A 17,572-nucleotide genomic window follows, 5' to 3' on the forward strand; every position below is an offset into this window, starting at 1 on the left:
GCCTTGGCCATCTTTGTGGAGAGCAACAATTCTAATACTCAAATCATCAGAGAGTCTTTGCTGAACATCCAGTGGTCAGTATGAGAGAATTGTACTTTAAGCATCACATTTAACTGCTCTAATACAAGATACGAAATTTGTATGGTCGTGTCAAGCAGACAAAAACATGAACATGATAAACAGGACATGTAGCTTTGCATAGCTATGTGATGTACACTTGTTATCACTTAGGGTGTACTCACTTTTGTTTTCAGCTATTTTGACAATAATGGATGTATGTTGAGTTGTTTTTAGAGGACAGTAAATGTAGACTTCTATACAAGCTGCACGTTGACTACTCTCAAATATAATGCATATGCATTTCATTTAATTTATTCAGTTACATTTAACATTCATGAGACATTAATTATAGACAATTGTTCCTTCAACAGCATCTTTTTTTTTGCTTATTTTTGTTTTTACTGATCATCATGACACGCCCTTTTATTGCGAAAGAAACGATAAGCACACGAGGATGCCGGATCTGTTGTTCGAGCTGCTCTCTACTGTACATTAAGGCTCATCTATTTACCAATCAGATTGCAGCATTGCACCGCGCTAGTCCGGATGCGTTTAGCTGCATATTTTAAGTGTTGAGAAAGAGATGTGTAGTATTTTAATAAACCCTGACCTTTTTGATTAGCTTTTATCCCTTTAGAGCGGGACGCGCCTGAAGAGTTTATAATTATGTTGTAAATAATTTTAGTTTCATTTTGATCAACGCTTCTCTAGGGCTGTAATGAGCTCCTGTAGCTCGCGCTCCTCGCTGGACCAATCAGATTCTCCTGACCTATTATGGTAATGGACGTGACAGGCTGGTACCCAAGATGCATTGCGTTTTGAGGCAGGTCTGCTAGAGCTAAGATGACCGACTTTGAGGAACCGCTCTCCGACGACGAGAAGGTAAACGGGTTATACTTCATTTAACGGCGGTCGAAAGCAATAAAAAGTCCTATGTGAAGTATTCTGCAGCTTTTAAATTCATATCTAGCGACTCGCGTTAATTCGGTGCCTATTTCGGGCAGAAATCTGACCGCGTTTAGCCGGCTAGCGCTTTCGTTAGCTTGGTTAGCTTACTTAGCTTACACAGGAAGCTACACGATAGCTGCCCGTTTAGGGAATGCCCAGCCTAGTAGTAAACAGTCCTTGTTTTGCTAACGAAGCGAATATTTGGCTTTATTTAGAATTTAATTTCATTTGACACTTCTTTCAGCTGGTTCATCCAGTAGGCGATATGGTTGAACATCTTTTTGGTTATGCACCGAGGGTTCCGGAATCGCTGCTTTGATTGAACGCGTCTGGGTTGAAGGAGTTAGCCGGGCGTTAGCTCGCTTAACTTGTCAAAATGACTAACTGTACAGGAAGTAGCGCCGAGTCGCTAGCTAGCTAGCTGCCATAAATAGTCCTCTCTATTCGCACTCTACTGTAGGGTTTGATTTCGCTGAGAAACTAGTTACAGACACGGGGTGGGGTGTAACTTTAATATGCAGCTCGCCCAGAGACGGAGGATTATTAAAGTTACTAACGTCTTTACTTAGCAAATACATTGACTTTGAGTCGGCCAACTTGGGACTTATCTGCGTGCTTGTGCAAATAATAGTACAGCTTGTTTGGTTTTGTCATGGCGTCTGAAACCTTGCATGCAGACATTAGCAGGATGTGTTTCTAGGAAGTAAGTAACACAATGCTTAAGCGCACAGAGTTAGACTTCCTGATCAAAGACTTCCTTAATAATTAATTAATGATTGATGATAATCCAAATCATCAACATAATAATAAACCTTTTATTATAACCATAATATTAACCTGAAGCTTTTGGATTTGTCTTGGGGTCTATCAAAAGTCCCTGAGCAGAGCTTTTCGAAAATCAATAAATAAAATAATAATAATAAATGAAATAAAAAGAGACAAATATATAGATTAAAATAAAATAGTTGAAATAATAGTTTATTATAATATTTATAATGAGGCTGTATAAGTTTACAGGTGAACTGGGTGTGCAATTCCAGAAAATTACAAACACAGGGCTTTGTGTAGAAATGAATAAATATATGTTGACAAATGTTTTAATTTAGTTGTCTGCTCATACTTTTATTGAGATCCAACTTTTTAGATCCATAGGATTGTTAAACAATTCACGTGTAACTACTAAAATGTATTCTTTTAAAATATTAATTCACTTTTCATAAATGTCTGGCTCATGCGCATATGGAAACAACTGTAACAATAATGTAATGCAACACTATTGTTGTCTGTGTATTATTATGTGGCAGTACTGGCTTATGTGTCAGTGTGATCAGAATGTTTTGATTTCCCTAACTTCCCCAACCAAGACCTGCCAGAGAAGTAGATTTGGTCATAAATTAGCAGTCTGTATACTTGTCTTTCTTATTAATGAATGGATATTTGTTTGTGTTTATATCTGAACTTTCAGATAGTGGTATCAAAACATGCCCATGGTAGAAAGTTTATTTATGATTTTTTTTATCTTAAAATATTTAACTATTGTATGGATTAAACAGGCTTATGTATTAAGGCCTTGACATTTTTAGAATATTTTGTCCAGCCACTCTTTATCTCCACTGAGGCATGAAACGTAAGCTTACCTCTTGAGCCGGCAGATATTGTTACCTAGAGAAACCTGTTTTAACACCAGCTCTTTTAGTAGTTCACTTTTTTCCTTCATCTCAGCATAAGATCCATGTAAGGTTAATCAGCTGCTTGGCTGTGGTTTGTTGTGTGTTTCATTTAGGCTAGTCTCAGTCCTTTTATGCTGATCTGTAGCTCAAATGGAGGAAGTGCTACTGCACCTTTGTAGTTCTCACTTCATGATCGGGATAGAAAGCTGTTTAGCTCATTGGTTAGTACTGAGAAAGAGCAGTAATACGAGTCTTAAAAGTTAAATTTCTTTGGGCTTGTTAGTCTGTGGACAGATCACTGATTTTGGATGTGGCTGTCTGGATACTAACCCGCAATATACAGCTCCCTTTTACTCGTGTGCTTTTTAAAATATAGCAAATTTTAACAAGGCATGTTAAATGAAACAAGGACCACTATAATGTTAAGCAAAACATCTCAAAATAAATAAACTTTTTTTTTGTTGTAAAAAAAATAAGTAAATAAGTAAAAAAAAAAACGATCAAGCGGACCAGACTTCCAGTCAGATTATTTTAAATTCACTGTGCTCCCAGTTTAGTAATTTCCTCTTTGTTCATCTTATGGGTTTGTAAGGCTGTGGACTGTTACACCCACTTCCTCTCTCATGAAATCATACATTTATTTATGAACTGTTTGGCCAACAGTATATAGAAAATTTTAAGTGTCTGGACCTACAACAATTTTTATTTTTGTCATTCTGTGTCGAAAATATAAGCATAAAACAGAAAAGTCAAGCGGAAACTTGTATTTGTCTACCACAATATTTTCACTGTGGATTGCACCATTTAGAAAGTCTAGACATAAAAAACCTGGGCTGTTTTTTTCAAGCTGTTTTTTTTTTTTAAACACAATTTCCTGAATGAAAAACCAAACCCATCGTTTGGGGTGAGATGACTGGTTCAGATTTACAAGTGTTCATGTAGATGTGGCTCCAGTTGTTTGTGTTAAGGAAGAGCATAATGCCTGCCTTTCTCAGTGACATTCCAGCACATTCTGTTTATTAACTCGCCACACCTTTGGGACACGAACAGTGTAGGGGTCATTGCTATAAGAGTTTTAACTAAATTGTTTCCATGCACCAAACGCTTTCTCTGCATTCTGCGCAGGTCCGCATAGCAGCTAACTTTGTTACCCATGCTCCACCTGGCGAGTTCAACGAAGTCTTCAATGGTAAGCTTCAATGTCGTCTCAGAGGGAGTTATTCAAATGGATAATGCTGTATTTAACAAACAATTTTAGGATCCACTGGTCATGAGTATTCTATAGAAACACCTACTCAACCTGAAGATGTCCTGACACACACATTCTCAACAATACTGAAATTTCTGCTAATATTTTTCTCTAGGATTGATCGTAGTTTAATATATTTGCATGGGTGTGCCTGTTTTGTAGAAGTCTAACAATATGCAAGCTTTGATTGCAAAATTATTTTGCCTTTATTATAGATGTGCGGCTTCTACTCAACAATGACAACCTCCTCAGGGAGGGGGCAGCACAGTAAGTGTCTTGGTTCACTCTTAGTTTTATTCTTTGTGTATAGGAATTTGTCATCTCATTTTCACTTTTTCACCTTTTCTCACAGTGCCTTTGCCCAGTATAATATGGATCAGTTCACCCCTGTTAAACTGGAAAATTCGGAGGAGTCGGTAAGAGTAGTTCCTAACGTACTACAGACAATGTACTTTAAATGTCTGTCCTATGTGTCAGATTCACAACTTTTAGACACTGTACTGATTAGTTTTACCATGTCCCCTTTGGTAAAGAAAATTCTTACAGGCGTTACTTTATTGGTGTATAATTTTCCCGATTACTGGAGAGTCCTTTTTTTACACATTATAGCCAAGATGTACATTTCCGGTTTATTTGAGTGTGACTAAATGTCTATAACTGCACAATTACTGACAGTAGCCAATCTGTTGCCAACCATAATTTGTCGCCCCCTCTAATCAATCACCGTAGCAAGGTTAGGAGCACTCTACTCTCACAGTAAAGGGTTGAGGATAGTCTGCCAACCAAAATAACCTGCCAATAGCAGTCACTTGTTCAGAAATGGATAGCAATGACTAGGATTAGATCACTGCATATGTATAAAGTGGAGTTACAAGCATTGTTTGTAATTACATTAATTTCTAAATGGTAATGTTGTTTCAAAAACACGTATACCAATACCACACACATTAGCATGTCAGTATCACTGCTGTGCTAAAAATAGTCATCCTCCTAAATATCTGTCCAATGGTGGTCATGTGGTGGTCACTTTCCATTGATTTATGAGTGACCTATTCTGGCTGAACTGAAATGATTAAGGATGATTTACTTGCCTTGCTCTTGCATAATGTCTGTGTAGAAAAATTATTAATATTTAAATGTGTTTATTTTACTTATACTTATAGTGTATGTCTCAGTACGGAGTCACAGTTCTGTCATTTAGGAACATTCTATCTTCAGTCAGCTCAGATCATATGACACCATGAGATGGAGCAGTGTGAATTCATTTGCTCAAGCAATTATTTATTAAAACCTCCTTATAGATAATTTTATTCATTATTTACTTTAACCTTTAGTCTGCCTGTCAGGATTTTCTTTTTTTTTTAAACTAACTTTTATATTTTGTATTATTATCGGTTCATTACCATCTCATTGTTTGTCTGGTCTAACGGCTGCTAATACCAGTACATGAAAGATTAATCAGTTAGTCTATTATGTGGGAAATTGTCCTGTGCTTTTATGGGCTGTTAAAACCTGCACTGCAGGTTATGCATTTATGGCAGAACTGTTTTATAGACTAACTTCCTCTTTTGCTCTATGTGGGACCTTTAAAAAAAAAAAAAAAAAAAAAATCTCTAGGTGAGTAATTACTTTTCCTCTCTTAGGTTCTGATTACGGAGCATGGGGATTTGGGTCAGGGGCGCTTCTTTGACCCACAGAGCCGCAGGTCATTCCGTTTTGATCACCTGCGTAAGGAGGCCTGTGATCCGCAGCCCTACCAGGGTGAGACTGCGCTGCACTCCTGGAGAGACGCCTGTGATACTGCACTTAGTGCATACGTCAAGGAGCATTACCCAACCGGAGTGTGCACGGTACACATGCAGGAACACGCATGTATATGGGTATAAAGAATTTGAGTACAATTTAGTGATCATGATTGGTGTTCAATGTAATGTTTTTGAACAGGTATATGGAAAAACAGTGGATGGACAGAAGACCATTATTGCCTGTATTGAAGGACATCAGTTTCAGCCTAAAAACTTCTGGTAAAGAATTTTTCCCAAAATTCCATGCTTATATACATTTTATTGGCTGTTTGCGAGCATTTACAAGCCTGAATTCAGTTTACTGTCAGAATAGCATATAGTTGTGCTTCTATTATGGTTTCAGTCATGGACAACATAAACATTTGTGCAATGGGATATTTATTGTGTGCACGTGCATAGGAATGGGCGCTGCAGGTCAGAATGGAAGTTCACCATCAACCAGTCTTCCTCTCAAGTGGTGGGGGTGCTGAAAATCCAGGTGAGAATTCAGCTTCCACAAGTGCCCTTCCAGCAAGATAAAGAGCACTTTTTAAATTTTCCTATGAATTTTGTAAATGTACTTGTTAGGAGTATGATTTAAAGCAGTGCTCCTGACTCATTTGGGGTGTGTGTGTGTGGGTGTGTGTGTGTGTGTGTATATATATATATATATATATATATATATATATATATATATATATATATATATATATATATATATATATATATATATATAAAATTTGGATTGTATTTGACTGTGTGCAATTCTTTATTGCTGACTGTGCTGTGACAGGTGCATTATTATGAGGATGGTAATGTGCAGCTGGTCAGTCATAAAGAGGTGGAGGAGTCCATCATAGTTTCTGTAAGTTAACATTTCAAATCTTGTTTATACTAGTATTTCTGCTCTCAGATCCTTTAATGCTGGTATGGGACAATATTTTGTTATTTTTCCTTATCTACAGGATGAAGAATCGACCGCGAAGGAATTTGTAAAAATAATTGAAAATGCAGAGAATGATTACCAGGTAAATTTTTGTTTTTATTTGTCTGCACTTTTGAGAGTCACTAACAGATGGAACCAAATTCCTTGTGTGTGTCAACACACTTGGCCAATAAACCTGATTCTGATAAAGGCTTTCATTGGTACCGTTTGTAAATATAAGCCGCAGATCTGGCATTCAGGTGTTAGTAACTATATATATATATATATATATAATCTCAGATAAGTGACATTTTAACTTTTCACAATAGACTGCCATCAGTGAGAACTACCAGACGATGTCGGACACGACCTTCAAAGCTCTGCGCAGGCAGCTCCCTGTCACCCGCACCAAGATCGACTGGAACAAGATTCTCAGCTACAAGATTGGCAAAGAGATGCAGAATGCCTAGAACGTGCCTGGTTCCAGCTCTCTTCCTCTCTCAATGCAGAACCGGTCAAAAAGAAAACCACATGCTGTTCGCTAACCAGAGGGAGACCCCCAAACTCTGAAAACAGAAAACAGAAAAAAAAAAAAAAAAACAAATAAGTCATGGAACTTGCTCTATCAATGTTACTAAGAGGATGTGATTCCATTCAATTTTGGGTTTGTAAAAGGACTCAGTTATTGGAGGAGGGTCGGACATAAGCTTAGAGGGAGTCTGGATCAAAATTTCTGGCAAAATGATGCCATTATTGCATTTATGTGAATTCATCTGACCCTGTCTATCCAAATTCTTTTGCAAGGGTGTGTACAGTGTAGTGGTTTTTCTTTGTTTTTTGTTTTGTTTGTTTTTTGGTGTTGTGAGCTGCGATGGTTTGGAATGTTTGTGAGTACGGTTTAATTGTCCTTAAGAGAAGCAGAGAACTGTTGTCTGTCTCGCTCAGCAACTACTGACTGCAGTACAATACTCAGAACAAACCTCCTGTCCTTTCATTTACAGAGTGTGTAAGGACAGGAGGCTTGTGTCCGAGTGTTGGAATTGGTCTTTGTCTTAATGCCTCACTCTAAGTACCTCCTTCCACCTGTAACTTAAACCCTCCCCCCTAAAAGGAATACGTTTAAAATATGTATGCTTTCCAGGATCAATAAAGGAAAAATAAATAGTCCTCTTTCTCATGGCAGAGAAATCCCTGTTTAATTCTGAGTTTCATATTTATACATACAGATGTTATATTTTACTAAGCAGTCCTTAAAACCCACGCTAGCACTCTTTTGTTTTAGGCATCCTGTGCGCTTTGGGGTGTCAGGAATCTAACGAGTCTTACAATGCAAACAGCAAATCGGAGTTGTTCTATGCACTCTGCTGTCCTGGAGAGGAAGGGGGCGTCATCAGTGTTGCTGTCGCATGTTCACGTCATGGTACTGTTCGGTGCTTCACCACTGTAAAATTCACCCTGAACACAGAAGCATTGTCACACTGTATAATATCACTCACATCACCTCTCTGTCTCTCTCTGTCCTGTAACAAAGCTCTTATGCTGATTTTAGCAAAGTCTATGCTACTCACAGGTAATAAAGAATTGGCATCAAAGCTGATGACTGGAACAGTCTGGAATGTTTTTCCTCTTTCAGGGCTCTTTTATAGCTTTTTGACTCTCAATGTAATTCATTATTGGCTTTAGTGGACTTTACCTTGACGCGATTGGACCGCTTTGACACGCTCAAGTGATTTTATATTGTAGTAAACTCAAAGTCCTCAAAGTGAAGTCTCTAAAGTTACATAACACATTTCCAGAACGCACCTAGAAAGCAATGATGTCTCCCTCATGTAAATCAAAACTTAACAAATGCTTTAGTCCAAGATTAACATTATTTGATTTAAAAAATAAAATGCAGACTGGCACAGGGGTACAGCACATAGCATTGATTTTATCCCAGCACCAGTCTAAAGAAAGAACCAAGTTCTGGATTCAAAACCTTTTAAATGTGGTCTGCACTATTTTATGGATATGTAGTCCAACATCGGCTTCTGCCAGCAAAGATTACTCCGAATTCCTAGTTTTTCAATAGATTTCAACTTTAATCCTGGTACTTTACACCCTGAAACACATTTGAAATTCAGTTTATTTCAATCTTGTATCTGAGGTGCTTTAAATTCAATAAATAGCAGCATATGCAAGATGGTCAGAACACAAGACGACTCCTAGGCCTTTTAGGTTTTTAGGCCAATTTTGAAGAAAAAAATAAAAATACTGCCATTCCTGTCTTCCACTGATTGGGATTGGTTATGGACCCACTGAGGCCTTTACCAGAACACAGGTTACAAAAGAGAATAAAGATTAAATAGTATTAAAAAAAATTAAGTTTGCATCTAAATAAGTTGAGCTCCAAAAGGTTTTATTTTCCCAAGTATTTAAAAAAAAACTGCAAGGTGGAGCAATTCTATTAAAGAACACCAGCTAAAATGCATATCCACCATCTTCAAGATGAACAGGCTTATTATAAAAAATAAAAAGTCACAAAAAGTACAGTAGTACAAGCCCAGGATTGTGCTGGGCAAAACAAATGTACAGTAAAAGCTGTGTGAGGTATCAGACAAGAAGGAGTTAAACATCATCTTTAGAACCTACAGGTTAAACTTCAGACTGAAGTGTTTCAAACTTCAATATGCATCTAAATCATTTCGACCAGAGTGACAGGATTAAGGAAATATTTTAACGGCCGGTAAGACTCAAAACATGAAATATACAACAATTCATTAAGTGATAGTATATATTTTTTAAAGCCTCTTCACATCTATTCCACAGCCCTAGAAAAAGATTCAAATCATCACAAAACCTTCCTTTTGAACCCATTTGTGCTTAATCTAATGAGTAACCTTCATTCCTAGTATGCTATTTCTAGTATCTTGAATGAACGACTACAGTTACATACAAATCTTTATGAAGTGGACGGTGTATAAAGTGGATCGAATTGTGTATACATGAGGCAAAATGTTTTAGATGTTACATGATCTCACAGAAAAAGAAAGCATGCAGGAAGTCCTGGTTAATTTATTTCCTAATGATTTTTCAGATTATATATTGTTTCAAAGTACGTGCTAGAGTTGACCTGCACTACCACCTGGCTGCAGATTTAGAGGGAATTGTTTTTTTTACCCCTTATTCCAGAAAAAAAAAGTAAAAAGAAAACTATCACTTTACATATTGCTCCAAATGAGTAAAAAGAATTCTATGGTTAAATGGGAGTGAGAGTTTTTCCTCATTACTGACACTAGAGGGCGATGTTTGCCAAGTTCTCTCAGTCAATTCGAGTTAAATATTTTTAGTAATTATGCTGTCTTTCTTTACATGCTTAGACCAAATAAAATCTGCTCTTCTGTATTTTACTGCTTAAAAAGAACATGCTCTTTATGCTCAGGATGATGGTTTGCATTACACAAATTTACATTTAGTCAAAGATTAAACTTTAGACTGAATTAAATCGCATTAAACGATCAAATAATCCGGTTCAAAAGAACCTTTTTTAACTTTTATCCTGTTGCATGAAACTTATTTAAAAAATTCAGTTATTTTCAACCCTGCATCTGAGATGTTTCAAATTCAAAGTAGCAGCATAGTATACAGTACAAAGATTTGTAAAAGAAAATAATATTCCTTAAAGGGATTTTAAGATCATTTCCAATTTTAAAAAAGTACAAAAATGTCACAATAAACACTTTATGACTAATAAGTAAAAGTTTAGCTTCACTAACAAATCCATCAAAGTGAACAATCAGGTGATGCATCACAAAATAACATGAAAATGTAACATGAAAACACATAAGACTGGGTTTCAGACCAGAGACGCCCAAACATTGTGACCTTTGGTTTGGACCACCATGCCAAGAGAAGAAAATGGGGAAAAAAATGCCAATTGAAAAAACTTTAGAAAAATAATGACCATTTTTATGTCTATTATTAGAGGTCACTGAATCGCTGTATCAGGCCTTGAACTGTAGTGTTTAATCAATTGGATTGTTTCTCATTGTATTATAAGTTTCACTGAACTCGAACTTTAAAAATAAAACTGCATTAGTCAAGCAGTTTACAGAGTCATGCGATCTATTTCTTTTGACTCTTTTTGAAAAAAAATTAAATCTTAAGAAAAACCACAGTTTTAACATTGCGTTTGCTATAACTCAAAATTGATTTTTTGCCCAATGGCCTCATTCGAGTTTGATTTCGCCTCCTCATAGGAACAAGTTTGAGCACCTCTGATCTCGACAATAATGCAAATGCTTTTTGTTGTTTCTTTGACAGTTTTAAATAACAGAGTAGGATTTTATAATCTTTAAAAAAACTCAATTGAATGTCGGTGTTGTGTCTGGTTAGAGACGGAGGGCCTAATTTTAGGCACGAAAGCAGTCTACACAGTAACAGGCAGCCAATCAGAGAAGAGAAATCATTTAGTCAAAAAGGAAAATAAATTCAGGACTGACCTTTTTTTGTCTCCATTTGAACAGGTAAGGCATTTATTTGTCCTGTGATTGGTGTGTTGGCAGTGTTGATGTAATCTGATTTGGAGTTGGGGAATTTGTATTTCATTGAGTAGATAAAAAAGTCAATAGATAACTAGCTATAATGTAACTAGCAGTTTTTGGGTAAGTTTCTGAGTAGTTTGATACTTTAAGCAAGTAAATCAGTTCAGTATCTGTTCTACATATTTTATTCTAACTAACAAGCTTGCTCACTCCCTAAATCCAGGAGATGCACACAGCCTTTGCTCTGAGATTATACCGGTGTGACTCTTCTCTTTAAGTAAGGATTTCATCAAGCTCGCTAACTTCAGGTTATTAGTTTGTTCTGCTAATATGCTGTTAACAGTTTGCAAAAGACACACAATGAGGCCACAGCAAATTGACGAGCATAATGCTGCTTTCACAGAACTCTGATAGCAGCAATTCAGCGCACACTGAATCGTTTCTTCTCATTTTTTTATTACTACTACCTACATCCTCAGAGTCCTGAACAACGGAGTCTCAAAGCTGTAAAAAGTTTTCTACTATATTAAATTCTCTAAATGTGTATTAATGTTATGAAATATTCTTCCTCATGTAGCTCGAAAAAGCTTTTTTTCGTCCTCCCATCCATGAGAAGAGGTGCCACTTTAATATACAGTGAAAGCAGGAGGGTTTCATAGATCCAAAGTGCAATTTGTTTTGCTTGCAAATAGTTTTTAGAGCGTATATCTTTCATTTCACTACATAATATCAAATGCGATCGGTTCATGTTTATTCTAACCCTTGATTGGTCACCTGAGTCATTAATTATTGCTGGTTAAAATCAGAATTGATGTTTTTTTTTTTGCTTTTTATAATTTAGAATATGCATGAGAGGAGCTTGAAAGGGATAAATAATATATCTTCATATACAAGATGCTAATATTATAATGTATTTACTAAAAAAAAAAAAAAAAGGACATTTAAATAAATGTTGTCTTGATCATGTAGTGTCTACAGTCCCCTGCTCTGCTTCTCCAATCTGTTTTTATGTGTGGATTTGGAGAGTGAAGGAACAGAGGAGTGAAAGTGTGAGTGCTTTGAGTGTTTCGAGTGCTCGGTTATCTGTTAGAGAAGGGATACCGGTGGAGTCGAGAGGGTCTGCGTATGAATAAGTCCCTTTAATCTGAGCTATTTGTGGCTTTGGCCTGTAGTTCGTCGGATTTGTATATTTTGTTGAGCTTCACTGTTCACCATGCAAAAAAAAAAGAAAGAAAAAAATTATCAGTGTTTGATTTGACTCATTAGTTAATCTGCAGCCTTAGTATGTGCAAGTGTTTTTTTTTTTCTATAAGTTTTGTCCATTATGTTTAGGGCTTCATGCCATTTTGGATTTCACCAGTTTCCAGAATACCAGTCTTCTAGTAAGCCTAGTGCTAAATTTAAAAAAGTTTTAGTGGTGAAGCCTTGTTAGTGGTTAGCTGGATTTGGACACAAGCAGGTCGAGCTCTTTAGCGCCCTCTTGTGTGCTGCTTATCCCGCAGCTATTTGAGAGCTCGGGAAGTTAGAAGAGCGAGGCGACGATGCTGATATGGGTGAGCCTGGATTCTGGTTGGTGCCAGGCTTCTTCTGGGTTACAGGAGATGCAAAGCTTCTCTCACCCCGTGGGATTATGGGCGAGCGGATACCAGGAGACAGAGGGCACGCCGCTTTGCTGGTGGGTGAGGAGGCGGTCGCAAGTGTACGGTAATCAGTGCCAAATGGTGAGCTGTTTGGAGCGGGTGCCTTGCCTGCTGTTTGTTGGCTGGTGAAGCGTGACAGAACCTGTGTGACAGTGTTGCGAGCCATCTGCTTTGCAGCGGAGTTCTCGGACAGTGGGGGCACTGGTGTAGAGGTGGGTGAAAGCTCACGAGGCGACAGGGGCGTCGCTCCGCTCTGCTCCGCCTGTTGCTGGAACTTGTGCCTGGCAGCATGGAAGCGCTGGTTCACGCTTGCTTGGTACGATGATGGGTACGTGGGGCTGCTGGTGCCCAGCGACACCAAGCGCTTGGCCAATACAGGTGAGGAGCATGGGGAGGAGGAGAGTGATGAGCAGGCCGTGCTGCTTGGAGAAGGCGACTGGAGTGCATGCACGGGTGAGCTCAAAGCTCCTCCGTTCTCTGCTCCGCCATTTTCAGTACTTTTCTCTTCTGAAGACTCACTCTCTTTACGCAGTTGATGCCCGTTGAGTCTCAGACGTTGGGTTTTTTCAGTGACAACCACTTTCCCATCTGGTTCAGTCTGGCAGGCTGCAGAAGCTGACACTGCTTTTGTCTGCTTTTCAGCTGCTTTCCTATCCTCCTCCACTTTTTCCCTCCATCCCTTCTCCTTCTCATTCATATCCTCCAGCTCTTTCCTTAGGTGCTCGATCAGCTCCCGGAGCTCTTGGCTGTGGCTTTCTTCCTTGAGCAGCTTCGCTTTCATCTGCTCGCGCTCCGTGTCAAACTCGGCCATCTGGCGCTCGACTCTGGCCTCTGTTTGCATGGCACGTGCCTTCTCCCGCTCCAGGTCTTCTTGCAGACCCTGCGTGGCACTGCGTTCCTGCTCCAGCTGCCTGCACATCTGAGCAACACGTTCACTCTCTTCCTGAGCTTGGGCACTGGCACGCTGACATTCTTTAGCCAGGTTAGAAGAGAGCTGCTGCTGCTGTGCCTGGTTCTCCTCCACCTGGGCAGAAAGCGAGTGACATTCGCGCTCCAGACGCTCAGCCCGTGCTCTCTCTAGCTCCAACTGCACACAGACAAGAGTGATCAACAGGAATTCATTAATGAGTCAGCCGCAAACGTCTCTCCTAATTTCCTGCTTTTTTTTTCAACGCTTTTGTCGCTGACTTAGCGAGTGATATTATCTAGAACACCTGGGTCATGTGACAGCAACTTGCTGAAGTGTGAGAAATTCTCCTAGGCTGCACTATGACCAGACTTTTAAAAAGGTCTTTTTTTTTTACATTTTAATAGGAAGACAGTAGTTTTCTATCAATAAATAAAAATAAAAAAAAACAGATTCCTCTTCTTGGTGTACTGGAACATGTTCCATTCTGCTGTTGTAGCTTTTCTACCTCTAATTTCTCATGAATTGCTCTTCTGCCCTTCTACGAGTGTAATGAGTAGTTTGCTGAGATACTATAGAGCTCCTGCCTGCTGAAACGAGTCTGGACGTTGAACTGCTGCCATAGTTTTTAACAAAGTGTTTAAAAGTATGCGAGATGAGCTGTAGAAAAACATAGATTAGCTGGAGGAACAGCAGGAGTGAGAAATCCACATAATCATGAACTTTGGAAAGGTTTTTTTTTGTTTTTCCCTCACAAATTTAGCTTGCCAGTAATAAATGATTGTTGTCTATTTTAAAAAGCTATAAACTACCATTTAAAATAGCAGAATAATTCTATAATATCCATGTTCATTAAATACCAAAAGACAGGAGGCGGAGATTGAGATGGAAGAGTTGAAGATGCTACAATTTCAGGTGTGACAAGAATGGACAGGAATGAGTTTTTTAGAGGGGCAGTGCAGGTAAGATGTTTTCGAGACAAGCTGAGAGAGGTGCGATTGACATGGTTTGGTAACAGATGTAGACAGAGTGATATAGAGCTGGCAAAAGTAGAAGAAGTAAATTATTATAATAATAATTATTATTATATCAAATATATCATATTATATTATTATTATACAGTATGTCCATGTACCTCACGTTTACGATGACAGTTACATTTATTATCTATTTTATATTCGTTATTACAGCAAGCTTTCTCTCTGCTGTACCGTTTTACAACCACAAGGGGGAAACAAAGCGCTGACTGTTTCTGAATCTGAATAACACCTGTGCTTGAACTGATGCACACACAAACTACATACATGTGCTTTTAATATGTGTATTACTCTAGGATTTGTTTTTGAACACAACATGCTCAGATAACACTGATGATCTCTGATGCTGCTTTTGAAAATCCAAGGCAGTATTGTAAGAGCACTTGGGAAAAAAAAGAGATCAATATAAGCTACGTATAGAATATATCACTACTTGTGTGTCTTGTAATGAATATATATGATGTGTGTTGTGTGTGTGTGTGTGTGTGTGCAGGCTTTATTCTGGGCAGGGCCCGAAGGCAGGAAAGCGCTTTTACGTAATATGGTCTAGTCTGTCCTCTGACCTTATCACCCTTTCCTCTACCCATACTACACACTGCAGCAGCAGCACACTGAACAATGGATTCTTTTCCTCTGTTGGTTTCCTATAAAGCAATTCTGGACTCAGAAGCCCTGCTGGTCTCTCTCTCTCTCTCTCTCACACACACACACACACACACACACACACACACACACACACACTTACAAGGGCAGAAGGGCCATTGTGTTAAAGATTTTTTTTTTTTACGTCCGTATTTCATCCTAGTACAAAGCGCAGTTCTGCACCACAGCAGATCCAGCAATGTTCTGAACATGCAGCATTCTGCTAACACTGGCACAACACTGAGTATATACCTGTTTACAGAGGTGTGTGTGTGTGTGTTGTGTGTGTGTGTGTGTGTGTGTGTGTGTGTGTGTTTGTTCATGTTTTGGCAGCGCTGCTAGGTTACCTGCTGCAGTAGTCGCTCTCTTTCCTTCTCCAGCATGTATGTGACATCATCGCCTTCAGCCATGTCTTGGGCATGGCGCCGCTTCTCTTCTTCCAGGTCAGCGATAACCTACACACACACACACACACACACACACACACACACACACACACACACACACACAAACACACCAGCATAGATTAAAAAGAATGGTGAATCCAGAAAATACATAAAAAACTTCATCTTTGGCTGCTAAAATAAAAATGATTAAACAGACTAGACAGACAGACAGAAAGGCAGATAGATAGATCACTTTGTAATATGGTCAAATAATAAATAATAAGTGCTTTTTATCTTAAAATTAATAACTGAAGCATGTGTGTGTGTATAGAGTTGGAGTGTGTTTGTGTGCGCACACAAATGCATGTAAGTACATGTTAATAGTGATCATACTTGTCCATCACCACTGCCTTCACTGTTTACTTACTCACTTTCTCTCGCTCTCTCTCTCTCTCTCTCTCTCTCTCTCTCTCTCTCTCTCTCTCTCTCTCTTTCACACACACACACACACACACACACACACACACACACACACACATTCCTGTTTCTCCTAGACTGAGATCATACGGAAGGCCTGCTGTTCTCTTTGATGATCAGCACAGGGTGACTAAAGTTTCTAAATCAGTGCTGTTTAAAAAAAAAAAAAAATTTTACCTGCGAGAAAGAGAAAGAGAAAGACATTGAGAGAAAGAAATGATTAGACTAGAAAAGAAAAGACTAGAAAAAGGTCTTGGTCTCTGTGTTTTCGAGACCATGTCCTGGTCTTTTCAAGACGCTCTGTGTGAGAGAGAATACTCTCCCTCTCACACACACGCACACACACGCACACACACACACACGCACTCACTCACGCACACATGGAACCTGTGGCTTGATAACAGTGTCATTGTATGGAACTGAAATTTAGAACAGACAAGAACGACACACGTGGATTTGCTCTATCTTGCTTTCTCACGACACACACACACACACACACACACACACACACACACACACACACACACACACATATTCCTTGTCTCTGACTCAAACTCATTCTCCTCACCCCAGGCGGCTTATTGTTCCTTTTGAGGTCGCAAGACTCATCTAAGACGAGAGAGTTAAGGCTTAATCACACGCACACACACTCCCAAAAATGAAATGACCAAAATTGTTTGTTAAAAAACAAAGTGTAAATTCAGAAACCTGAATTTGTATAAATCATATTTTTCTCTTTTTCTCCAATCTTATCTCATTGCTTCATGACGCTGCTTGCTTTTGGTCTCCAGGACTCCAGACAGGAGGTAAACACGGATGAAACCGTGAGGGCGTGTGCAAGTAAACACGAATGAAGGCTTTGTACACATCTCCACACACCAATACAGACACACTGTACTCAATCCTCTTTCATACTACTGATGCTAGACTACGTCAGCTAATAAAACATGGCTGTTCAGGGTTTGGTTACAAATCCAGATCCAGGACTATTTGTACCCTGAGTAAATATGTGTATCTCTTTTCACTTTCACACAATGTGAGCTGTGAAAGCAGGAAGAGTTCTCTGGTGCCTCTGTGGCAGATATATTTTCCTTCACACTAAATAGGCATAAACACAGGGTAAACCGCTTAGAACCGGATCTTTCTCATGGTTTTTATTTTGACATTTCCTACTGTATGAAGTTCTTCAGTCTCCTAAAATGAAGTCGATTTTTTGTTCGCATTTTACATTTCTGCTCGCTACATGCATTATTGGTTTAATTATAATTAATTAATAATTCACCAATATAATAATTGAATAGAATACAAATTTGAATTTGAATTA

The 17,572-nt window shown here is 38.5% G+C and overlaps 2 protein-coding genes across 2 annotated transcripts in view; one reads left to right on the forward strand and one right to left on the reverse strand.

Moving 5' to 3' along the window:
* Positions 1-789: 789 nt before the first annotated feature.
* On the forward strand, positions 790-7,803 carry capza1b (capping actin protein of muscle Z-line subunit alpha 1b). The gene is made up of 10 exons (XM_046870719.1): positions 790-942; positions 3,804-3,867; positions 4,143-4,194; positions 4,280-4,343; positions 5,571-5,777; positions 5,872-5,951; positions 6,132-6,210; positions 6,505-6,576; positions 6,677-6,739; positions 6,966-7,803. Exons 1-10 carry the CDS (start codon positions 904-906, stop codon positions 7,104-7,106), a joined length of 861 nt encoding a protein of 286 aa, XP_046726675.1. The 5' UTR covers positions 790-903; the 3' UTR covers positions 7,107-7,803.
* A 1,214-nt stretch (positions 7,804-9,017) lies between these two features.
* The window catches only part of cttnbp2nlb (CTTNBP2 N-terminal like b), a 34,176-nt gene continuing 25,621 nt past the window's right edge, over positions 9,018-17,572 (reverse strand). The window contains 3 exon segments of the mRNA XM_046870718.1: positions 9,018-12,683; positions 12,686-13,886; positions 15,733-15,840. Coding sequence (XP_046726674.1) covers positions 12,595-12,683; positions 12,686-13,886; positions 15,733-15,840 — 1,398 coding nt within the window. The 3' untranslated portion in view covers positions 9,018-12,594.

This window comes from Silurus meridionalis, chromosome 17, assembly GCF_014805685.1.
Source record: "Silurus meridionalis isolate SWU-2019-XX chromosome 17, ASM1480568v1, whole genome shotgun sequence".
NCBI lineage: Eukaryota > Metazoa > Chordata > Actinopteri > Siluriformes > Siluridae > Silurus > Silurus meridionalis.